Source organism: Suncus etruscus, chromosome 16 (genome assembly GCF_024139225.1).
Source record: "Suncus etruscus isolate mSunEtr1 chromosome 16, mSunEtr1.pri.cur, whole genome shotgun sequence".
NCBI classification, from domain to species: Eukaryota; Metazoa; Chordata; class Mammalia; order Eulipotyphla; family Soricidae; genus Suncus; species Suncus etruscus.
In genome coordinates this window covers 34,180,555-34,206,293 of record NC_064863.1, presented here as the reverse complement: position 1 = coordinate 34,206,293, position 25,739 = coordinate 34,180,555, and the positions used below count along the sequence as shown (strand labels likewise).

General features: G+C 42.1%; 2 protein-coding genes and 1 long non-coding RNA gene across 3 annotated transcripts in view; 1 reads left to right on the top strand and 2 right to left on the bottom strand.

Annotated features, from left to right (window-relative positions):
* Nucleotides 1-25,739, bottom strand: part of LIAS (lipoic acid synthetase) — a 939,974-nt gene that overhangs the window by 401,272 nt on the left and 512,963 nt on the right. The window lies entirely within an intron of this gene.
* LOC126032527 (uncharacterized) overlaps nt 1-25,739 on the top strand; it is an 891,448-nt gene that overhangs the window by 560,377 nt on the left and 305,332 nt on the right. The window lies entirely within an intron of this gene.
* N4BP2 (NEDD4 binding protein 2) overlaps nt 1-25,739 on the bottom strand; it is an 83,912-nt gene that overhangs the window by 55,461 nt on the left and 2,712 nt on the right. The window contains exons 2-5 of the mRNA XM_049790205.1: nt 24,324-24,386; nt 14,793-14,875; nt 12,150-12,489; nt 769-1,888 (exon numbers count right to left, since the gene is read on the bottom strand). Of these exons, the coding sequence (XP_049646162.1) occupies nt 769-1,888; nt 12,150-12,375 (1,346 nt within the window). The 5' untranslated portion in view covers nt 12,376-12,489; nt 14,793-14,875; nt 24,324-24,386. The remainder of the gene's footprint in view (nt 1-768; nt 1,889-12,149; nt 12,490-14,792; nt 14,876-24,323; nt 24,387-25,739) is intronic.

Below are 25,739 nucleotides of genomic sequence, written 5' to 3'. Positions count from 1 at the left end.
TCACCCATGGGCCCGGAGAGATAGCACAGCGGCATTTGCCTTGCAGTCAGCCAATCCAGGACCAAAGGTGGTTGGTTCGAATCCCGGTGTCCCATATGGTCCCCCGTGCCTGCCAGGAGCTATTTCTGAGCAGACAACCAGGAGTAATCCCTGAGCACCGCCGGGTGTGACCCAAAAACCAAAAACCAAAAAAAAAAAAAAAAAAAGATATTCACCCATGACTTCAATCCAAAATTTCTTTTATCACTCATTTTCTTGAACTTGCATGCTAATTTAAAATATTATGAAACACAGTTGAAAAACCTCAACTTCTATCCGAACTTCTATTAAAAACATATTAAGTTCCCACTCTGTAACAGAACACTTTAATCTACTCTGCCCACTAAACTATTACTCTGAAACTTTGAGCTCATCCTTATGCCAGCAAAATTATTTCTCTTCCACATATATTTTTATTGATTTCTTAATAAACTAAAATCAACCTTTTATTTCTTTTCTGTTCTACCTCTGAAATGATACTGAAATGAAAGAACTCAATAAAAATTTGTGAAAAGCTTAGCAGTAATAATTGCTAGCTACAATTATAGCAAATTTTGTATATAGAAATATAGAAAAAATTTACGTTATAACTGTTACCTAAAAATTATTAGTAAAAACAATTTACTGAATACTAAACATCATTAAGTAAGAGCATTCTAATATTATCCATCTGTTATTAATGTTCTCGTTCATATATTAACTTTTGCAAAATTGATTAAACTTTATTACCTTGCCAAAACAGATTTTCCTGATCCCGGAAGCCCTCTGATAAGTATGAGAACAAGTCCAACATAAGATGGTGTCTTCTTTCTTACAACCTGAGAAACTGGAGTTTCTTGTACTTGATAAGTATTTGTTCCCTCTTTATTCCTCCAACCCTTTGTTGGAGAAGCATGAGAAATAACCGGAGATGGAAATGAATAGTTGACAGGTCTCCAGCGTGCAGCTGGAGTAGTTACAACAGGAGCCACAAAACCACGGTTTCCTTGAAAGAGGTCAAAACGACGAATCATTGGATTCCATAGCGGTGGAGGTGGAGGCGGTGGTAGTAGGAGAGGGACAGAGGTGATTAGGGGACCGTAATTTACATCCTTCCCCTTCGATGCCAGGTCCCCATGTTTGTGTGGCTTTACATTTAATTCTTCAGAAGATACAAGCACATCAGAAACAGAAGTAGAATTTTGATTATCACTTGTACCTGGTAAACCAAGTCCTGGGTTTTGCACAACTTTTAAAGGTTCATTAGTATCCAAACTGACAGGATCTTGGGAGAATTGAGTCTCAGCACACTCAGATTCTAAACACTCTTTGTGACTTTGACTGAGATTGCTACAACCCTCCACACTTAGAGAATTACTGACAAGAGTTTCCTCCAATGCCAAAAAGTTATCGCTTACAAAACCTTCAGACTCATGTGAGACTGAATGTAAAGTTAAGGGATTGGAATTTAATGTAGAGGCAGAATTCTCTGAATCTTCACTGTTCAAATCCGTATTTTGTGTAGAAAGAATGGGAGTCACACTACTGGAATCTGAACTTACAAATGTTCTTGGGTCACTAAAACCATTAATATCTTGTACAGGCAAAAATGGATATGATTGGTCATCAGAAGAATTCAATTTCTCAAAAGCATTCTGTATTAAGGAATCCAAGTCTTCAGTTAGCTGCATGTCCAAAAATGAATCCATTTTTGAATCTTCACTATCTTCTTCTGGAGAATACTTCTCCATTATTTCACATTCCGGTGCATTTACTTCACTCTCTGAAGCAAAGAGGTTTTCTGAGGATGATTCTTCTATCTTAGTATCAGTGGCAGATAATTCTAACAAACAATCCATGGCATTTTCAACTGTACAATAAATAAGGATAATAATAATAATAACAACAACAAAAATGTGTATCCATTTAAAAATGCTGAAACTTAATTTGATAAATCCATGTAAAATTATACTTTTTTTTCAGAATTGGACACAATGTAAAACACTTTCACTTAGTCCTGTACTAAATTCCTCCCCAAATAGGGACTTCCTTTTATCTTCTCTACTTTCCAATAAACTTTCTACCTCCTTTTTTACAAAATAAACTTTCAGTCTTTTATAATTAATATTTTCAAACATGACATTGCATTAGTCAAAGGTCTAAATGATGGAGCTATGCAATATTATTACTTTCAGATGACAGTAATAAATGAAGCAAATAAGCAGCCATATAGTACATATTCTAATTAATTTATTCAGTTTAAACATAAAAAAGTATTTCTATTTTTATAAATATAAGTTATTTCATGATATATTTTATGATTCAAGTAGGGGGCCAGAGCGGTAGGGCATTTGCCTTGCACATGGCTGACCTAGGACAGACTACAGTTCGATCCCCCGGCAACCAAGCCAGGAGTGATTTCTGAGCACATAGCCAGGAGTAATCCCTGAGCATCACTGGGTGTGGCCCAAAACCAAAAAAAAAATAAAAATGTAAGTGGGCCAGAGTCATAGTATAGTGTAGTGGGTAAGGCATTTGCTTTGCATGTGGCCAACCCAGGTTCAATCCTCAGCATCCCATTATGGTGCCCTGTGCACAATAAGGGAGTGATTACTTAGTAATACTAAATATGACAACCTGAGCATCACCAGGTATGGCCCCTCCTCTAAGAAAAATTTATTTAGGGCCCGGAGAGATAGCACAGCGGTGTTTGCCTTGCAAGCAGCCGATCCAGGACCAAAGGTGGTTGGTTCGAATTCCGGTGTCCCATATGGTCCCCTGTGCCTGCCAGGAGCTATTTCTGAGCAGACGGCCAGGAGTAACCCCTGAGCACCACTGGGTGTGACCCAAAAACAAAAAACAAAAAAAAAAAAAAAATTTTAAGCTTGAAAATGTATTTAGTCTGCAATGTCCTTTTAAAATATTAAGTACTAAGTACTTTTGTTTGGGCCACACCCATTTGACACTCAGGGATTACTCATGGCTATGCGCTCAAAAATTGCTCCTGGTTTTGGGGGGACCATATGGGACACTGGGAGATCGAACCACGGTCTGTCCTCGGCTAGAGCTTGCAAGGTAGTCTTACCTCTAGCACCACCACTCCGGCCCCTAAAATATTAAGTACTTTAAATGCTCTCTTTAAAAATTCTTTTCCCCAGGGGCCGGAGAAATAGCATGGAGGTAAGGCGTTTGCCTTTCATGCAGAAGGTCAGTGGTTCAAATCCTGGCATCCCATGTGGTCCCGAGCCTGCCAGGAGCGATTTCTGAGTGTAGAGCCAGGAGTAACCTTTGAGCGCTGCTGGGTGTGATCCCCCCAAAACAAACAAAATTATTTTCCCCTCAGATTTTTAGCCACACCCATCAGTGCTTAGGGACCACTCCTGGCAGAACTTGGGGGAGCACATAGGATACCTGGGATCAAACCCAGGTCAACCATGTGTAAGGCAAGAGCTCTACTGCTGTACTCTAGTACCCCCAAGAAAATCTAAATTGGCCCTATGGTTCAAAATGAATAGCAAAATAAGGTCTGAGCAAATACTACATATCAGATCTATTTTATTCTTTCTTTTTAGAGGAGAGTAAAAATAGTCCCCCGCTACCACAAGTCATCCTGACAGGTTTCACATATTTGAGGCCAGAGCAATAGTACATAGGAAAGGGCATTTACCTTGCGCACAGCTATCCCAGGTTCAATCATCAGCATAGCATATGGTCCCCCAAGATCACCAGAAGCGATCTCTGAGCAGAACCATAAATAAGCCCTGGCATCGCCAACTCTGACCCCAAAACAAAAAATAAGGTTCCCATCTTTGGGGAGACTGAAGGTATCAGTATGTCCCAAGTGCAAAGGATATGTCTTGCTCTAATCAAAGCATCTCCACTGCCAGGTATTTAGAAATATTTCATGTAGTGAGTTAGATAAGGGTCTTACTATCTTTAATGATTCTCTGCAGTCTAGTGGAATCAATTAAAATAAATAAGGGACAAAACAATACTATAGCAGGATGTTTGTATTATTCACAACCTACCCAAGTTCAATATCTGGCATCCTAGATGGTCCCCCAAACCCCACCAGGAGTGATTCCTAAATTTGAGAGTCAGAAATCACTACTGAGTATCTCTGGGAGTGCCAAATTTTTTTTTTATGTATACAGCTAACCCCAGTTCAATCTCTGGATATACATGGCCCACCATCATATAGCTGGAGTAGTCCCCAGCACAGCAAGGTGTGGCCCAAGCTCCTAAATCCCCAAATAAGTCTTTATTTTTTTTTTTTATCACACTTGGCAGTACTCACGGATTATTTCCTGGCTCTGCACTTAGTAATCACTCATGGCGAACTCAGAAAACCATATGGGATGCTGTGATCAAATTCCAGTCGACCACGTGCAAGGCAAATGCCCTCCCTGCTATGCTATTGCTCCAGCCCCAAATAAATCATTTTTATTTTCTGAAGGAACTTCAAGAGAAAGCACCTGTCATAGAATTTGAGTTAGAAATATTATATATGGATGTAACTCCACCCTGGATTTAGGTGTATCTACCTGAGACCCGCCCATTTCTGGGAGGGGTCTTGGGAACCGGATATTACTGTAACCTTACCTGCAAGACCCCTCCCAATCCTGGGAGTGGTCTTGGAAGGTTATATAAGGCCTTTGAACCAGGGGATTAGGGCCTTTTTGGTCTGATGCCAGGATGGAGGTTGGAGGTGACATGGATGAAAGAAGTTAAGATGCAGGGCAAGCTAGGGATAGCATGCGTAAATGGTTGAGATTCACCACACATGTGGTGGATAGGGTATGAATAAAGCTGATACTTCCTGAAGCCTGCCTGTGAGTGAGTTCAATACCCGCAGCTCTCATGAACCTCCAGACCTGCCGGTTATTGGGGGTTGCAGAGCCACGTGGCCTGGAATAGCACAGAAAGGCCCTTCCATCCATCTCCATCCAGCATCATCATTAATTATTTAACACTATATATGGGGGCTGTTGGGTTACTGATCCTACCCTAATCAATAATTGTGCCCCACCCTAAGGTGTGACCTGGTGATAGTATATTGTATTATTCCTTACTTGGTATTCTGCCCCCACCCTAAGGTGGTACCTGATTCTTGTGTATAAAAGCAAGGGTCTGAGGAAGGCTGGGGGATTCTTCAGCCTTATCCACTGAATAAAGCTGATATCTCCTGAAGCCTGACTGCCTGTAAATTTTCTTCACCGCCATCCTAACCCTCAGACCTGCCAGCTGAACAGGGTGGCAGACGAATGGTCCGAGCTGGAGGAGAAAGACCTCATCCTCCATCCCATCTCTTTCCAGCCCCATCAAGGGCTGACTTGCAACACGGGGCCAGTGCCTTGCACGCGCTAGCCTAAGATGGACTGCGGTTCAATCCCCCGGCATCCCATATGGTCCCCCAGGCCAGGAGCAATTTCTCAGCACATAGACAGGAGTAACCCCTGAGTGTCACCAGGTGTGGCCCAAAAACCAAAAATAAAAAATTATATGTTTATAACTACCTCAATGAATCTACTATCAATAATACTAAAAGGTATCATACTCCTTGCAAACAGATAAACAAAGCTCATTAATATGGTCCAAGTCACTAAAAAATGATAGTCAGAGCCAAAGAGACAGCACAGTAGGATGTGAGTTTGCCTTGCACACAATCAATATGGCTTCAATCCCAGCACCCCATTTGGTCCTCCGTTCCTCACAAGGAGTCATCTCTTAGCACAGATAGAGCCAGGAGTATACACTGAGTATGAGTACCACCAGATATGGCCCTGAAACAAACAAAAATCATAAAGTCATAACTATAATGTCTGATTTTAGTGCTGGAAATATGAGCATGATTTGTATGCACAGTAAGTAATAGTTCTGAAAGAGAAACAAAACATGGACAGTTAAATCCTTACTTGGTATCAGGAACACACTTGGACAAGTTACATAATTTTCCGAAGTCTTGATTTCCCCATCTGCAATATGGGGATGATTAAAACTACCTACTTTGGGGCCAGAAAGATGGTGCAGCAGGCAAGGTGCTTGTCCTGCATGCAATCAACCCAGGTTCAATCCCAGCACCACAAATGGCCCTAAATTCCATTTGGAGTCATACCTGAACAGAGCCAGTATTAAGCTTTGGGCACCACTGGAGGTGCAACACCCCCATACCCCAAAAAAAGTACCTACCTACCTCTCCTACAATACTGTAGGAGGTTGTTAGGTTGAAAGGATTGTGAGGATAAGATGGGATCATCCACAAAAAAGTGCTGTGCAATATCCAATAATGTCCAGTACAATACCCAAGTAATTTTCCATTTAAAAAGAAACCAAAGAAAAAATGGAACGCAAGCCTGACAAAGGCCAGTTAGATTATAGCAAAAATCCTAATACAGAAAGAAGGAAAAGAAAGCAAATATAAGTAGTATTTCCATAATCTACAGTTGGTCAGCGGTAGTACAGTAAGGTTCTTGCCTTGCACACGGCAGACCCAGGTTCAATCCTCAGAATCCCCTATGGTTCCCTGAGCACTGACAGGAGTGATTCCTGAGTACAGAACCAAGAAGAAGCCTGATCAACACTGGGTGTGCCCCCCCAAATTTGCAACAGAAACTATCAACCCACAACTGGGCATGTATACAGTATAAAGTAAAAGCCAGTAAAACATAAAGACTGATTAATAAATGGGTAGGTAATCAAGATAACCACAAAGGAAATCCTTGGCCCTGGAAAGAGCTCAAGTGCTCAAGTACGTGACTTATATAGTCAAGCCCTTAGTCTGATCCTGAGCATCACATGATTCCCACCAAAGCACCACTGGTTATGGCACCGGTGGCCCCCCAACACCACTGGGAATGAATGGTCCTGGACATTCCCTTTCACCATCTATCCCTAAAAAAGCAGAGGGGTTAGAGAGTTAATGCAGGGAGTAAAGCTCTACATTATATGCAGTCAACCCAAGCTCAATTTCCAGCACCCAATACAGACGAGAAATATCAAGAGTGAATCCTGAGTATGATAGAGATTAGCTCCCTAGACACCTCTGAATGTGACCTGGACTCCCCCTCACTTTTCCCCCCCCCCCACACACACACACACACAAAAATGTTGTTAGGCTGACAGTAGTGTAAAGAGCCTCAGTGCATGCAGACAGGAGCCCCAAATTCAATCCCATAGTTCCCCTCCAACTCCCAGCACAAAACGATGTGACATACCTGAAAAATGTTTTAACATGTTATAAATATTAAAACAGTAAAAGAAAACATTAAGATCATATGAATCCATATAACAAAAATCAAAATTAGGGACAAGGTGTTGGAGCGATTGCACAGCAGGTAGGACATTTGCCTTGTACAATGCAGCAGACCTGAGTTCAATACCCAGCATCTCAATGGTCCCTTGAGCCCTCCAGGAGTGATTCTTAAGTGCAGAGCCAGGAGTAACCACTGAACATAGCAAGGTGGGCCCTCCAAAAAAAATTTAAATAAATAAGCCAAAAATGTACAATTTCATTTTCATTAAAATAACACTACACGGGCCCGGAGAGATAGCATAGCGGTGTTTGCCTTGCAAGCAGCCGATCCAGGACCAAAGGTGGTTGGTTCGAATCCCGGTGTCCCATATGGTCCCCCGTGCCTGCCAGGAGCTATTTCTGAGCAGACAGCCAGGAGTAACCCCTGAGTACCGCCGGGTGTGGCCCAAAAACCAAAATAATAATAATAATAATAATAACACTACACAAAGAAAAAAGGACCACAGTGAATATGAAAACACTATACTCATACAATACTGGTATATCACAAATCAGCAAACCCAGGCCCGGAGAGATAGCACAGCGGTGTTTGCCTTGCTAGCAGCCAATACAGGACCAAAGGTGGTTGGTTCAAATCCTGGTGTCCCATATGGTCCCCCGTGCCTGCCAGGAGCTATTTCTGAGCAGACAGCCAGGAGTAACCCCTAACCAAAAACCAAAAAACAAAAAAAAAAAAAAAAACCAAATCAGCAAACTCCTTTAGTAAAAAATTTAGCAGTATGCTTCCCAGAATCATAAATTATTCTTGTCCCCTCTCTCTCTCTCTCTCTCTCTTTCTCTTTCTCTGTCTCTGTCTCTGTCTCTGTCTCTCTCTCTCTCTCTCTCTCTCTCTCTCTCTCACACACACACACACACACACACACTCACACTCACACTCACACACACACACTCTCAAACTTTGGGAGCTTAACTTTTGTTTTGATTTTGGCTTTTTGTTTTAAGAAAATCAAAATTCGAACAAAAGAAGAAAAGGCTATTTATATGAAAACATTCTCTACAATGTTAATCAAGAAAAACTTAAGACAAATTAAAGCTAAATTACACCTCACTGTATTAAAAACCTACTAAAAAAATAAGAGCCAGAAAAATAGTACAGAAAGTACATCACTTGCCTCAACCCAGACTACATGCATTCAATCCCAAGCACTGGTCCCCTGAGCACTGACAGGAATGATCCCTGAGCAATGTCAGCAGTAATCCCTGAGCACTGCAGTATCTCTCCCTAAAATCCCCCAAAAGCTAAGAAAACTACTAGGAAAGGATAAAATAGTGGGTAGGGTGCTTGTTTACACAAAGCTGACTGAATTTTGATTCCCATATGGTCTCCCAAGCCCCACCAGGAGTGATCCTTGAAAGGCAAGAGTAAGCCCTAGGAATAACTGAATGTACTCCCCCCTCCCCCCCCCCAAAGATTAGAGCAACAGTGGGCATAACTGAATGTACTCCCCTGAGCATAACTGAATGTACCCCCCACCCCCCCATACACACACACACACAAAGCAACACTGGGCATACTGAATGTACTCCCCACCCTTCCCATACACACATACACACACACACACACACACACACACACACACACACACACACACACACACACACAAGATTAGAGCAACACAGCCAAAAGTACTAAGTTTAATATAAAAGGCAAAATATTTTCTCAATTCTATTTTTCAAGCTCCTCAAATAACAGTATTTATGAATAAAGCATAGAGAAGATTCTGAAAAACAATATATTTTTGGTAGAATGTAAAGGTGATTTATTTTTCTTGTAATTCTCAATTGCTATGCCAGTGTATGTGCAGCAAATAAGTTTTAAAGACATCATCAAATTAGAAAACAGGCTAAAAAAAAAAGAAAAAGAAAACAGGCTGGAATGATAACTCAAAAAGCTAGTGCGTATGTTTTGCATGTAGGAAGTCAAGATTCAATCCCTAACACAGCATAGTACTGCCAGAAGCAATCCCCAAACACCACTAGATGTTGTCCAAAAACACAGAACAAAACAAAATTAAAAGATAAATGTCAGGGGCTGGAGAGATAGCATGGAGGTAGAGCATTTGCCTTGCATGAAGAAGGATGGTGGTTTGAATCTCGGCATCCCATATGGTCCCCCAAGCCTGCCAGGAGTGATTTCTGAGCATAGAGCCAGGAATAACCCCTGAGTAACGCTGGGTGTGACCCAAAAACCAAAATAAAAAAAATAAAAGAAGAAGATAAATGTCAGGGGCCGGAGATAGCATTGAAGAGGGCATTTGCCTTGCATGCAGAAGGATGGTGATTCAAATCCCGGCATCCCATATGGTCCCCCAAGCCTGCCAGTAGCAATTTCTGAGCACAGAGCCAAAAATAACCCCTGAGCGCTGCTGGGTGTGACCAAAAAAAAAAAGAAAGAAGATAATGTCATGATCAGGCTTAGAAAATCCTATCATCATTCCTGCTGAAAATAAAGTGTTCTAGATAAAGGCCCTATCTACCATGATAATATGCTCATATCATAGATCATATGATGAATCAAAATGTGAGATTGGGGGCTGAAGCAAAAATACAATTGTTTAGGGCAGGGGTGGTGAACAAGTTCGACACAAAGAGCCAAAATTTTAAGCTGTGAGAGTCAGAGAGCCACACTACACAGTGACCTGCCAAAACAGGCAAACACACAAAAAAGCATCTAATTTTAACAATAATATATTAAACGCATATTGCATTTTGCCATTTTGAGTGAGGGTAAAATTCCTGCAGTGATGGTGAGGGTGTGCTGCGTCCTCCACTCACTGGCCGGTGCAGGTGTTTCTGAGGGATGGGAGATGGGAGGACGCAGTCTGGGGGAGAAAATCCAAACTTGGCAAAGAGCCACAGTAGATAAAATCATGATAAGAGGCAAAGAGCCGCATTCATTTTGGCCGGGAGCCGCATGCGGCATGCGGCTCAAGAGCCACGTGTTCGCCACCCCTGGTCTAGGGTGTTTTACTTAGTTTTTACCTGGTGTTTTACCAGATATGTCTGACCTGGATTTGATCTTAAACACCCATAGTGTCACCTCAGCCCACCAGGTGCAATTACAGAGTGCAGAGCAAGGAGTAAAGCTCCCCCCCCAATAAAAGGAAAGTTTTGTCACACATTAGCAAACCTTCCCAAATCTAGAATAATTTTCTTATATTACAAAACAGGGGGGGAGGTGGAGAGATAGCACAGCGGCGTTTGCCTTGCAAGCAGCCAACCCAGGACCTAAGGTTGTTGGTTCGAATCCCGGTGTCCCATATGGTCCCCATGCCTGCCAGGAGCTATTTCTGAGCAGATAGCCAGGAGTAACCCCTGAGCACCGGGGTGTAGCCCAAAAACCAAACAAACAAACAAAACAGGGAAAAATTCAATCCTCACCTAAGAAGTCCGATGAAGTATATACTGTTACTTTTCTTATTAACAAATGAATAAGCACACTGATGAGGGCTGGAACGATGGTATAGTTGGTAAGGTACTTTCCTTGTATGCAGCCAACTTCAGCTTAATCTCCAGTTCCCCATATGTTCTTCCCCATATGTGCTGTCTCCACCCCCACCCACCCCCAGGCACACCAAGAGTGCTTCCTGAGTGCAGAGCCAGTAACAGTCCTGCCAGGTATGGCCCAAAATGAATAAAGAAGTAAAAAATAAAAAACAAAAACAAAAAACTGAGACCCAGAGAGGTTAAGTAGCAAGTTAAAAATCAAATCAATGGGCTGAAGCAACAATACAAAAGGTAGGGTGTTTACCTTGCACAACCCAAACCAACCTGGTTCCTCGGCATCCCATATGGTCCCCCAAGTACAGCCCAGAGAAATTCCTATATGAAGAGTCAAATGTAATCCCTAAGCATAACCTGATATAGCCTCCCAGACTAAAACAAATAAATAAAATTTAAAAAAACAAAATTTAGTATATAACCCCCCCACTACTCAATTTGACTGGCTTTAAAAAAAAAATTAACCCATGTTTCTTGACCAGAAAGCTGGTATTTTGAGGGCACAGCAGGTAAGGTGTTTGCCTGGCATAAGGCCAACCTGGGACTGACCTGGGACCAACCTGGGTTCGATCCCCAGAATTCCATATGGTCCCCGAGCCTGCCAGGAGCCATTTCTGAGCAACCCCTGAGCACCACCAGGTGTGACCCAAAAACCAAAAACCAGAAGCCAAAGAAAGCTGGTATTTTGAAAACATATATTTCTTTTAACCTGAACTCTTTAAATTCCCATTCTCACAGATCTAACAGCCTTTTTATTCAAATATTTATTGAGTTTCTACTCTGAGTAATCTATTTTAGAAGCTAAGTATACAATAATAAAGCAAAGTCATTTTATAAGAGTTCTATCTTTCTGGACCTTACATTCTTTGGAAAATGGTTCTCACCTCGGGACCCATCCCAAGGGCACATGCCAATACAGAGAGACATTTTTAATTGTCACAGCAAGGGAATACTATTGGGGAATACTATTGCCATGTATGGGTACCAATCAGAATCGCTGCCAATCACCCTACAATGAAGTTGAGGCACTCACAAAGAATTATCTAGTTCAAAATATCAACAGTGCCCACCTGGTTCTAGAGGAGATAAAATAATAAAATAAAACATAGAACATATCTATATACATATATTGTACATCTAGAACTACACATTTCTTGGAAGCAGAAACTACATTTTATTCTTCCTATTCCTCAACATTCCTTACCCAAAGCAGACGCTCTACAAATAATAAAATAGAAATAAGTCATGTTTCTATATTAATACTGGACAGCATATATATGAGGTCTTATAAAAGGGTTCAAACTAAACTTTCTCTCACCTTTGAAATCACATTCAGAAAGCATCATATATACTACATCAGGATCCAGATCAGAAAACATCTCTGAGACACTGGTGAAGAGTTCTTCCTGATCAATTTTTGTCTCACATATGGCAGGGACAGTAGTGGTTGGCTCATCATGACTAGCAACACTGGATACAACTTTCTGAGAGTTTGCAGTCTTCCGAAAAGGACTTCCCCCAATAGTTTTCCTTCTCCTTGGCATTCTGACTTCCAAAACTAAAGGATTTCCCTTTTCTTATTTAAGATGCTTGGTATTTAAGTCATACCTCAAATAAAACAGGGTTAAATATCTTGCACAATCCAGCAGAAATAGAACCTAAAATAGAAAGTAAGTAGAAACACTCAGACTATACAGTTAGATTTCTGTTCCTATATTTGGAATGAAGTTTTTATTTAACCCTAAGAATGAACTATCAACTGTGGGCAAAGGCAAAATGCAAGTCGGTTAATTTCTCTCACCAACAGAATTAACATTTACCAGGATAGAACATATTAAAAATACTGATACTTAGAAATGCAGATAAAGGGGACGGAGAGATAGCATAGAGGTAAGGCGTTTGCCTTAGACTCAGAAGGACGGTGGTTTGAATCCCGGCATCCCATATGGTCCGGCGATTTCTTGGGCCCTGAGAGATAGCACATCGGCGTTTGCCTTGCCGATCCAGGACCAAAGGTGATTGGTTTGAATCCCGGTGTCCCATATGGTTCCCCGTGCCTGCCAGGAGCTATTTCTGAGAGATAGCCAGGAGTAACCCCTGAGCACCACTGGGTGTGGCCCAAAAACCAAAAAAAAAAAAAAAAAAAATGCAGATAAACTCCAATCTAGAGTCCCAGCTCAGAGTGTAAAATTTCTCTTCCTTTGTTAGCTTTATAGGTATCTCCACCTCTATCTTACTCATTTTTTTCTAAATGAAACTATTTCTAGGCCTGGAGAAATTGTACAGTAAACAGGGCACTGCCAAGAGTGATCCCTGAGCAGAAAGCTAGGAGTAAGCCCTGAGCATCACTGGTTGTAGCACAAAATCAAAAACAAAAACAAAAGCAAAAACCTGAGTTTCTAACTACCTCTTCAAATCTGCTTTACCCAGACTTTCCACCTCAATTAATGCAACTTTATCCTTCTCTGGTCACAACTACTTAGGTCACAAAAAAATTGCTCAGGTCATAAAACCTAAAATAATTCCTGACTTCTCTCATTCACAACCAATCAAGCTAATTTTGTCAGTGCCACCTTCAAAAGTAACCAAAATATAACCATTCCTCAACACAGCCTTTTACATCCTTTTACATGGATTATTTTAAGTCCCTTAGCCAATACCTTTTTCTACACCTGCCCCTTCAGTCTTCAGCACAACTAAAGACTCAATTAAATGACAGGTCATGCCATGTCTCTCTTTTGTAAGACTATACATTACCTTCCCATGTCCATACAAGGTAAAAGTCTTTAAAATGGCCTTTAGTTAGCCATTCACTGCCTAAGAGCTGGCATCCCTCATCTTCTTTCCCTTGCTCATGACACTCCTGTCATATTTTGCCACTGTGCTTTGTGTTTCCATGTTTCCCTTTACTTGAACTACTATTCTCTTAGGTATCTCTAAGTATTTCCTTAAGATCTTCCTATCAAATGTCACATTGTCAGGAAGTCAGTCCCACAACATCAACACTGAAATTTTTCCCCATAAGACTTGCCATTTTCTAACACTGTATAGGAACTATTCTTTTGTTTTATTTATTTTATTTATGACCCCTATTACAGAAAAATGGAAGATCCACAAGGGCTGGCAATCAGTATCTAGAAAATAATCTGTCTTGTTTGTTCTACTTCAATATTAAATAAACATTTCAAACACATATTTTAAAAAATGTCTAGGGGCCGGAGTGGTGGTGCAAGCAGAAAGGCGGTCTGCCTTGCCTGTGCTAGCCTAGAACAAACCTTGGTTTCATCCCTGTCATCCCATATGGTCCCCCAAGCCAGGAACGATTTCTGAGCGAATAGCCAGGAGTAACCCCTGAGAGTCACTGGGTGTGGCCCCAAAACCAAAAAAACAAACAAAAAACAAAACAAAACAAAAAATGTCTAATATTCAACTCCAAATTCAGTTAGCTACTTACTACACATTTATTTTGTATTCTTGTCTTATGGTAGAATGCTTCATGGATAGGGTCTCCCTGTTTTTTAGGCCAAAGGCTTTTTCTTTCTATTTTCCTCAACTGATCCTCCAACACTTGTCTTACTCAATTTTCAATATGCCAACCAGTATGACCTTAAAAGTCATTTTAAACTCAAGTTGAAATGAACCAATCTGTTCTAACTCTTCTAATGTTCTCCCTGTCACTGACAGCAAAAGCTAAAGTTCTCACAAGGGTGCTCCTCCTGCTGAGTTCACTCACTTTTTCAAATCTTTGTTCATGACACATGCTTTCCCTGGTTTTGCTTTGGTTTGACAAACACAGAGACTCACACATGTGAAACATGTCTAATACCCTTCACATTCCCAGCCAGTAATTTCTTCCTTGATTGTCCATTTAAACTCATATCCCCAATTCCCTCTGCCCCAATCATCCTTTCTTGCTAATTACCCATTACTCTTAATAACTCTAACATACCATGAAATTTACCTTTTAATTAAATTTATTGTGTCAAAGCTTTCTCCATCTTCCAGAAATGCACTCTCAATATGCCAGCCACCAGTCAAGTGTGCCTATTTAAATTTAAATTAAATGAATTATATTTTACATATTAATACCAGATAAAGTAAAATTTAAAGCAAAGGAAATTATCAGAGATGGAGAAGATTATATAATCATAAAAGATCGGATGACCAAGAAGGCATGGTAACATTAAAAGTCTATACACCTAACAAAAAAGACTAGTAAGTGAAAAAAAGGCTGACAGAAATCAAAGGAAAAATAGAGAAATCTACGATTATACTCAGACTACAATATCCATCTCTCAACAACTGAATTTAACTAGACAGATCAGTAAGGATATAGAATAATTCAACAGGATCAATTAAGAAAGTAATATTTACAGAATTCTACACCCAATAACAAGATGCCCACACTTTTTTCCAAATGCCCACAAACAATGCATCTATGTTTAGACCATATCCTAGGCTATAAAATAATCTTCAACGATTTTTAAAAATCCAAATGTTCTCTAACCACATAATCAATCTCCAACTCCCCATATGACCCTTGAAGCCTACCAAGAGTGATCTCTGAGCACAAAACCAAGATAAGTCCTGAGCACAGTCAGGTATGGAGAGGAGAAGGGGAGGGGGATAGGAGGAGGGGAAGGAAGCGGAAGAGGAAGAGGAGGTGAACAAGAAAAACAAGAACAAGAAGGCAAAAAGATAGTACAGGAACTTGTCTTGCACAATTTTGACTCTAGTTCTATCCTGGCTCTCACATATTGTCACCTCAGCACCACCAGAAGTGATCCTTGTGCACATGAAAAAATGTTCCACATCACTAATCATCAGAGATGCAAATCAAAACAGTATGGTATTCTCTAACACCACAGAGAATGTACACATCACAAAAGAACAACTAGTGCTGGTGTGAATGCAGGGAGAAAGGAACACTCATTCACTGCTGGTGGAAATGCCATCTAATCCAGAGTTTCTTTTTTTCCTTTGGTTTTTGAGCCACACCCAGTGGTGCTCAGGGGTTACTCCTGGCTCTGCGCTCAGAAATCACTCCTGGTAGGATTGGGGGACCATATGGGAAACTAGGGATCAAACCTGGGTCCATCCCAGGTCGGCATGTGCAAGGCAAAACACTCTATCACTGTGCTATCACCCTGGCCCTAGTCCAGACTTTCTATAAAACAATATACCTCAAAAAAAATACCGCAGGGCCAGAGCATTGGTGCAGCGGTAGGGCATTTGCCTGACCCAGGAAGGACCACAGTTCGATCCCCCAGACTCCCATATGGTCCCCCAAGCCAGGAGTGATTTCTGAGCATGTAGCCAGGAGTAACCCCTAAGCCTCACCGGGTGTGGCCCAAAAATTTAAAAAAAAGCTGGAAATGCTTCTTTATGATCCAATAATATCACTCCTAGGGATATACCCTAGAAACACAAAAACATAATACAAAAATGCCCTCTGTACTCTTATATTCATTGCAGCATTATTTACAATAGCCAGAATCTAGAAGCAACCCGGGTGTATGACAACAGATGGTGGCTAAAGAAATCGTGATACATCTGCACAATGGAATACTATGCAGCTGTTAGGAAAAATGAAGTCATGAAATTTGCTTACACAGATAGACATGTAGTTTATTATGCTGAGTGAAATTAATCAGTGGGAAAGAGATAAACCTAGAATAATCTCACTCATCTGTGGGATATAGGAAAGTAAAAGACAGTGTGGGGATGATATTCAGAGAAAATAGAGATGAGGATTAGGAGGACCAGTCTATAGTAGGAAGCTTACGACAAAGATTGAAGAGTGAAGTTAAGAGTAGAGAAGGAGGGGCCGGGCGGTGGCGCTAAAGGTAAGGTGCCTGCCTTGCCTGCGCTAGCCTTGGACGGACTGTGGTTCGATCCCCCGGTGTCCCATATGGTCCCCCAAGCCAGGAGCAACTTCTGAGCACATAGCCACGAGTAACCCCTGAGCATTACCGGGTGTGGCCCAAAAACCAAAAAATAAAAAATAAGAGTAGAGAAGGATCTACTATGAAAGTGATAGTTGGAACTAATCACTCTGGACAGGAACTGGGTGCTGAAAGGAAATAAAGTGACATGCATGGCACTCCTTCGTTAACAGTAGTGAAAACCACAGGGGATGGGGGGGGAGAGAGAGAGAGAGAAGGGTGAGAGAGAGAGAGAGAGAGAGAGAGAGAGAGAGAGAGAGAGAGAGAGAGAGAGAGAACATGGAGGTAGGGTGTTTGCCTTGCATACAGGACAGTGATTCGAATCCCGGCACCCCATATAGTACCCTGAGCCTGCCAGGAGCGATTTCTGAGCGTAGAGCCAGGAGTGACCCCTGAGTGCTGCTGGTGTGACCCAAAATAAAAAAAAAAAAGAAAGAAAAGAAAAGAAACCAGTAAAATGCCTGCCCCAGAAGCAGGCAAATACAGGTGGGTGAGAGGAAAGAGGGAATCATGGAGGATGAGAGGGGACACTGGTGGCAGGAAATGTGCACTGATGAATTAACTCAATCATGATGATTGATGATAGTAACTCAATTGTGAACAACTTGATCTGTGGAAAAAAACTGTATTATTATAAAAAAATAAAAAAAAAAACTTGCACCCAGTGTTTAAATTTAAAAATTAAGGGACTGGAGCGATTGCACAGCAGTAGGGCATTTGCCTTGCACATGGTCAACCTGGGATCCAGGTTCAATCCCCAGCATCCCATATGATTTCTTGAGCCTACCAGGAGCACATTTCTGAGCGCAGAGCCAGATGTGGCCCAACAAAACAAAACAACAAAAAATTTAAAAATAAAAGTAAAAAGTATGGAGCCGAAGAGACAGCATGGAGGTAGTGCGTTTGCGTAGCATGCAGGTCAGTGGTTCGAATCCCAGCATCCCATATGGTCCCCGAGTCTGCCAGGAGTGATTTCTGAGCATAGAGCCAGGAATAACCCCCGAGTTGCTGCCGGGTGTGACCCAAAAACCAAAAAATAAAAAATAAAAAAAAATAAAAGTAGCAAGTGATCCTTGAATACAGCCAGATGTGGCCCAAATCCACTGCCTCTACCCCTATTCTCCCAAAAAGGAAAACAGAAACTTTAAAATACAATTAAGTCGGGCCGGAGAGATAGCATGGAGGTAAGGCGTTTGCCTTTCATGCAGAAGGTCATCGGTTCGAATCCCAGCGCCCCATATGGTCCCCTGTGCCTGCCAGGAGCAATTTCTGAGCCTGGAGCCAGGAATAACCCCTGAGCACTGCCAGGTGTGACCCAAAAACCAAAAAAAAAAAAAAAATACAATTAAGTCAGGGAGATGGCTCAAAGGACTTGAATGCATGCTTTACTTAAGGAAGGCCCGGGTGTTAAGGTACACCTTATTTTACCTAAAAGAAAGATCATTCCTAGTTTCTTTATATCTTTTTGTTTGCAACTTGGTTTCACCCAAAACAAAGATCATCCCTGGTTCCTTTGTATCTATTTGTTTACAACTTGGTTTTACTCCCAAACAGAGACTGTCTTACATGTAAACCTAGGTCAGACTGGCTCAGGATAGCCTGAGCTATGTGTACTTACTTTGTCCTAACTGCCCTACCTGGGGGGTGGTCTCTGTAGGACTTGTGTCTTGACAACTAAACGTATTTCACCCTCAGCCAGGTCTGGATTATTTCATGTGCGACCCTGCTTTAGACTCATTCACCTAGGCTTGGAGAGGGCGTGTGGGGTGATTTTACACCTTGGTTCAAATCCCACCATTTCGTGGTCCACTAAGCACCAATAGGTATGACCTATTAAAATTAAATTAAAATTAAATAAAATACAGGGGCAAGAAGTTAGCCAAGCAATACAGCCAAGCCTGGAAAGTAAAGTCCTGAACCATATATATTTTTTCTAGATGTCAAAATTTACACAACCAGCAAAAGCAGCAATGACAGAAATTTATTATTAAAAAAGGGGGCTGGAGAGATAGCATGGAGGTAAGGCATTTGCCTTGCATCCAGAAGGACAATGGTTCAAATCCCGGCATCCCATATGGTCCCCCGAGCCTACCAGGAGCGATTTCTGAGCGTAGAGCCAGGAGTACCCCTGAGCACTGCCCGGCATGACCAAAAAAAAAAAAAAGAAATTTAAAAAGGAAGTTTTAGGACTGGATAGGTAATACAGTTGATAGGGTGCTTGCCTTGCTGCAGCCAACCTGAATCAGTCCCAGGCATCCCATATTGCCAGGATTGATCCCAGAACACAGCCAGGATCATCCAAGTATCACTAGGTATGATCAAAGAAAAAAAAAAAAAATAGAGACACCACCACGACAAACTAGAACAAGACCAAAATAAACCAAAATCAGCTAAAAAGGCATAATAAAAATAAATAAACCAAAAACAGCCAAAGATGTAATAAAGAAAAATACAGGGCCGGAGAGATAACATGGAGGTAAGGCCTTTCATGCAGAAGGACAGTGGTTCAAATCCCAGCATCCCCTATGGTCCCCTGAGCCTGCCAGGAGCAATTTTTGAGCATAGAGCCAGGAGGAACCCGGAGTGCTGCCGGGTGTGACCCAAAACCAAAAAATAAAATAAAAAATGCAGAAATGAGAATCAGAGAGACAGTTAGTATAGGTGTTTGCCTTGCACATGAGAGAACCCAGATCAACCCCCAGCACCTCATTTCCCTGACCATGAACAGGATAGACCTCTCATGCCAAGTACAGAGCAAAGAAACACCCATATCACCCCTGCCCCCCAAAATTAATGGAATCTAAATTAAATAAAACTGGGGTGAAGGGACAAAAAAATAAATTATGCAATTGGTGGTTCTTTTATAATGCCAATAAAATTGGCAAACCATAATATAAAAAGGGAAGGAAGGAAGGAAGGAAGGAAGGAAGGAAGGAAGGAAGGAAGGAAGGAAGGAAGGAAGGAAGGAAGGAAGGAAGGAAGGAAGGAAGGAAGGAAGGAAGGAAGGAAGGAAGGAAGGAAAGGAGGGAGGGAGGGAGGGAGGGGAGAGAGAGAGAGAGAGAGAGAGAGAGAGAGAGAGAGAGAGAGAGAGAGAGAGAAAGAAATAAAGAAAGAAAGAAATAAAGAAACAAAAAAAGAAAGAAAGAAAGAAAGAAATAAAGAAATAAAGAAAGAAAGAAAGAAAGAAAGAAAGAAAGAAAGAAAGAAAGAAAGAAAGAAAGAAGAAAGGAGGAAGGAGGGAGGGAGGGAGGGAGGGAGGGAGGGTGGGTGGGTGGGTGGGAGGGAACACTTGCCTTGCATGCAGCCACCCAGAGCTTGATCCTGGACACCTCATATGGTCCCTCGAACCCCAGCATGAGTGATCCCTGAATAAGAGCCAGGAGTTAGCCCTAAGCACTGTTAAGTATGGCAAAAAGAAACGAAAAAGAAGGGCAGAAAAGAGAAGGGCAGGACAAGAAAAGAAGGAAAAAAACAGTAGGAAGAATCAATTAACTTAATTTTGATTCTATTTTTCTGGGGTGGGGAAGGCTACACCTGGCTTAGAAGTTACTCCTGGTTCTACATTCAGGAATTGCTCCTGGTGGGAGTAATCAGGGAACCTTATTGGATACTGAGGATTGACCCTGGTAGACTGCATGCAAGGTAAATTACATAAGAAACTACCACTGGGCCCGGAGAGATAGCACAGGCGTTTGCCTTGCAAGCAGCCGATCCAGGACCAAAGGTGGTTGGTTCGAATCCTGGTGTCCCATATGATTCCCCGTGCCCGCCAGGAGCTATTTCTGAGCAGACAGCCAGGAGTAACCCCTGAGCAGCGCCGGGTGTGGCCCAAAAAAAAAAAAATAAAAAGAAAGAAACTATCACTAACAGTACAGTTCTGTAAATCAGTTTCTGGGTTTGGGGGCCACACCAGCAGTGTTCAGAGCTTAATCCTGGCTCTATGCTCAGGGATCGCTCCTGGCACTCAGGGGACCATATAGGATGCCACAGATTGAACCCAAATTGACCACAAGCAAAGCAAGCATCTTATCTGCTGTGCCATCTCTCAAGGCCCTCCAAATAAAATACTTTTAATGGTACAGAAGGAAGAGTGTATCCATTAAACAGAATAAGCCTCGGAGTGTTCAGAAATAAAATGCCCGACTGGTTTGAAACAAGCTATAAGATTGATCCCTTTCACCACCTTTGTGTCATCAGCACAGAAGGTATTGCCAACACCTCAACCAATGAGATCCCAGCTACTAACCAAATGTGTGACCTCAGCAAACCACAACCAAGTCTGTAATCCCAGAAAGCAGTTAATTTATTCAGAAAAACTCCAGGAACAGAGAGGTAAGATGCTTGCCTTGCACGCAGCCAGCCAGGTTCAATCTCTGACATCCCATATGGTCCTCAGAGGCTGATAGGCGTGATTCCTGAGTGGAGAGTCAGGAATCAGGAACTACTCAGGAGTAGCCCAGGAATACCACCAGATGTTGCCCATAAGCAAACAAGCAACAGTAAAACTCAAAGCATTGTACTTAATAAAAACTTTTTTTTTTTTGATTCTTGGGCCACACCCGGCAGCACTCAGGGTTACTCCTGGCTCTGCACTCAGAAATCACTCCTGATTCCAGGGGGCTGGGAATAAAACCTGGTTCTGTCGTGGGTTGACCCCTTGCAAGGCAAACATCCTAGTGCTGTGCTATCTCTCTGGCCCCTTAATAGAAAACTTACCTCAATTATTGATAACCATAAATCCATGAAACTTTTGTTAGCTTATTTTGGGGCCTCACCTGACAGTGCTGAGGGGTTACTCCCGGCAGGGCTTTGGAACCATATGGGGGATGTTGGTGATCGAACCATCTGGCTGCATGCAAGGCAAGTGTTCTACCTGCAATACTATATCTCCAGCCTCAAAACTGTGAAACCTTCAGAGTAAAAAAAAAAAAAAAAAAAAGAAAGAAAGAGGGGCCGGAGAGATAGCATGGAGGTAAGGCGTTTGCCTTTCATGCAGGAGGTCATCAGTTCGAATCCCGGTGTCCCATATGGTCCCCCGTGCTTGCCAGGAGCAATTTCTGAGCCTGGAGCCAGGAACAACCCCTGAGCACTGCCGGGTGTGACCCAAAAACCACAAAAAAAAAAAAAAAGAAAGAAAGAAACAGGAGGGCCAAAATGATAGTATAGAAGGTAGTGACCCTGCCTTGAATGAGGCCAAACCCAGTTCAATCCTCGGAACTAGAGTCCCATTAGGAGTAATCCCTGACCACAGAACCAAGAATTAAGTCCTGAGTACTGCTGGAAAAAAATTTTTTTGAAGAGAGTACAGGGGTATTTTGTCTTGAATGCAGCTAGTTTCAGCTTGATCCTGGTAGCATATATAATCACATATGCGATGCCAGGAGTAGTTCCAATGCAAAGAATCAGTGACAGCAGGCAAAGCAAGCACTTTAACCTCATACTATCTCTTCAGCCCCCTCCCCAATAATCTTTCTTTAGCAGATGGAAAATGCAACAGTCTTGATAGTGGTCAGACCTGAAGAACATAGGCACCAAGGACACACTTAGGAGTGCTCTAGAAAGTCATGTAGCTCCCGGATTCCAGCCAAGGCTCTCCCATAAGCAAAGTGCTTGCTCTATCCTTGAAAGCCATCCCCACTCCCACCAATCTTTTAAAATGTATCAGTTCCAAGAATGATACTAATAGAGGCTAGAGAGATAGCACAGGAATTCTAGCCAAAGAACACCAGGAAGACACATTTCTCTATCTCACCATGGTTTGTATAGTTCTTTATTCATTATAGTCAATGCCAATGCCAGCTCTGCTTAATTATTTTAGTTTTCTATGACTAACTCCTCCCTACTCTTAGTCTCCTTTTCCTTTCTTTTCCTTCAGATATACTCTATTCTCCTCGTCCATCTACCAATTTCCCACACAAAATAAGCCATTTTAGACCAGCGGGTACCACTAGCCTTGCACACAGTTGACCAGATTCAATTCATGACACTCAATATGGTCCCCTGAAATTTGCAGGAATGATCCCTAAGCACAGTCAGGAGTAAGCCCTCAGCACTGCCAAGAGTGTCCCAGAGGGCCAGGCGGTGGCGCTGGAGGTAAGGTGCCTGCCTTGCCTGCGCTAGCCTAGGACGGACCGCGGTTCGATCCCCCGGCATCCCATATGGTCCCCCAAGAAGCCAGGAGCAACTTCTGAGCGCATAGCCAGGAGTAACCCCTGAGCGTCACAGGGTGTGGCCCAAAAATAAATAAATAAAAAAAAAAGAGTGTCCCAGAAACCAAAAAATAAGCCATTTTACATTTATTTGCCTTCCAAGTGCTCTACCCAAATCCCCTTTACCCAATCCCAGCCAACCCATACTAAAATTTTTAGCTCAATTAAATTTCCTGTCAGTAAAGTTGTGCACGACCCAAAGACTAGTTTAGACACAATTCCCACTAGATCCTGAATATACTACTGTCATACCACTGTATATTAAGACTATTTTAGATTCAATCTACAAGAATCATGCAGATAATGACTCTCATTTAGCAAACAAAACCCAATAATGCACCACCACCACCAAGGAAAAAAAAAAACCAATAATGCTATATGCTAGCACAAATCAAATAGTTCCTTAAAATACTAGAATATATTAAATTTCCATTTTTCATATTTTTAGTAAAATACATTTATTTAAAGAAATGAGATGGCAGACTACTTCCAGCAACACTATAGGACCAGGTGGTGGCAGGGATCAAATATGGGGTTCATGTAATTAAAGTAAGAACTTCAGCCCTCAGGACCTGCGCGATGGCACAGCGGTAGGGTGTTTGCCTTGAATGAATCTGACCTAGGACAGATCGCGATTCGATCCCCCAGTGTCCCATATGGTCCTCCAAGTCAGGAGCGATTTCTGAGCACATAGCCAGGAGTAACCCCTGAGCGTCACCAGGTGTGACCCAAAAAAAACAAAAAAAATAGAACTTCAGGGCCCGGAGAGATAGCACAGCGGCGTTTGCCTTGCAAGCAGCCGATCCAGGACCTAAGGTGGTTGGTTCGAATCCCGGTGTCCCATATGGTCCCCCGTGCCTGCCAGGAGCTATTTCTGAGCAGGCAGCCAGGAGTAACCCCTGAGCACCGCCCGGTGTGGCCCAAAAACAAACAAACAAAAAAAAGTAGAACTTCAGCCCCTTTGAGGGCCTTGTACCTCCACCATGTTTTTGGGTCATACCCAGCAGCACTCAGGGGTTCCTCCTGGCTCTGTGCTCAGAAATTGCTCCTGACAGGCTCAGAGGACCATATGGGATGCCAAGATGTGAACTGAGGTCTGTCCTGTGTTGGCCACGGCTCCTCCACTATATAAACTTTTAAGTAAGCAAAAATATTTTTGTTCTTCTCACTTAATTTAAAACGTGTGAAAAATTATATTTATTGAAATAATATTTATTGAAAAAAATATGTGTGGCTACTAAAAGAAAAAGAAATGAGAGAGAAGAGAGAAAGAGAGAGAGAGAATAAGCTTCTCTAAAGGGAAAATGCCTCAAAAACTTTTAGGATAACTGAACTTACCAATTCAGTATCTGGAATATTCAGATCCATAACAGAAGATCACTCGTTCCACAAAAAATATACCTAGGAAAAAAATTTAGTGATGAAAATTTAAGAATTATAATAAGGGCCAAGACAAAGTTAAAGAACTTGCTTTGCAAATCACCACAAAAGGTTCTCCAGCAAAATAAGCCATTAGTGATCTTTGTGCACAAAGCCAGAAATGAGCACTAATGGGAGTGAGAAAGAGGAGATAGGGGAAGAGAAGGGGTGAGAAGCAGAGGGAAAGAGAAGGGGAGGGGAATAGAAAAGGAAGGAATAGGGAAGGGGAGGTAAGGAAGGGAATCCACTGGGCCAAGACTGAAGAGTAGTTGTAAACTATACAACACGTGTGAGACCTTAAGATCATATCAAGCATGGTAGAATTCTCCAATTGCCAATGAGCAAAACACCAAAAACAAACCAGTAGTCCTCAAGCACTGCTAGGTTATTTAAAAAAAAAAAATTATAATGGGTCGGGACTGACGAGATAGCACAGCAGTATGGCGTTCAAATCCCAGCATCCCATATGGTCCTGAGACTGCCAAGCGTGGTTTCTGAACAGAACCAGGAGTGACCCCTGAGTGCTGCCGGATGTGACCCAACCCCCCCCCAAATTGTAATGGGGTATAGGACAAAGCAGAACACTTGTCCTTGCAAGTGCAGGCCATAGGTTCAACCCCCCGTACTGTAAACGTAAGAAAAAGAATTATGGGCCCAGAGAAATAGCACAGTGGCGTTTGCCTTGCAAGCAGCCGATCCAGGACCAAAGGTGGTTGGTTCGAATCCCGGTGTCCCATATGGTCCCCCCGTGCCTGCCAAGAGCTATTTCTGAGCAGACAGCCAGGAGTAACCCCTGAGCACCGCCGAGTGTGGCCCAAAAACCAAAAACCAAAAAAAAAAAAAAATTATAAGAGATATATCTTGTGTCTGCCACATAATTCATTTCACCAGGCTAGTGATGTGGTGCCCATTCTGCTAATGATCTGTTTTTCACTATGAAAAAGAACATGAAAGCTCTTTGCCTCTGAACAGGGCAGTAGAAGCTGTAGCTTATGCCTTCAAGGTCAAGATAAGCTCTGTAGCAAAGGAGTTGCTGAGACAGTGGCACAACTGAAGAAAAACAGACTGGTGGTGTGGCATCAGATATCTGCAAATCCAGCACTGGTATTTTCATCATTAATGAAACAGAGAAAAAAAACCTTTTTAAAAAATAATAATTCATTTAAACACCATGTTTACAAACATGTTCATAATTGGGTTTCAATCATAAAATATACACACCCCTTCACCAGCAACTTTCCCCTTCACGGGAACTTTTCCGCTACCAATGCTCCCCATTTCCTTCCTCCCAGAGAAACAGAACCTTAAGTCTGCAAAGGCAAGAGGGTCAGTGTA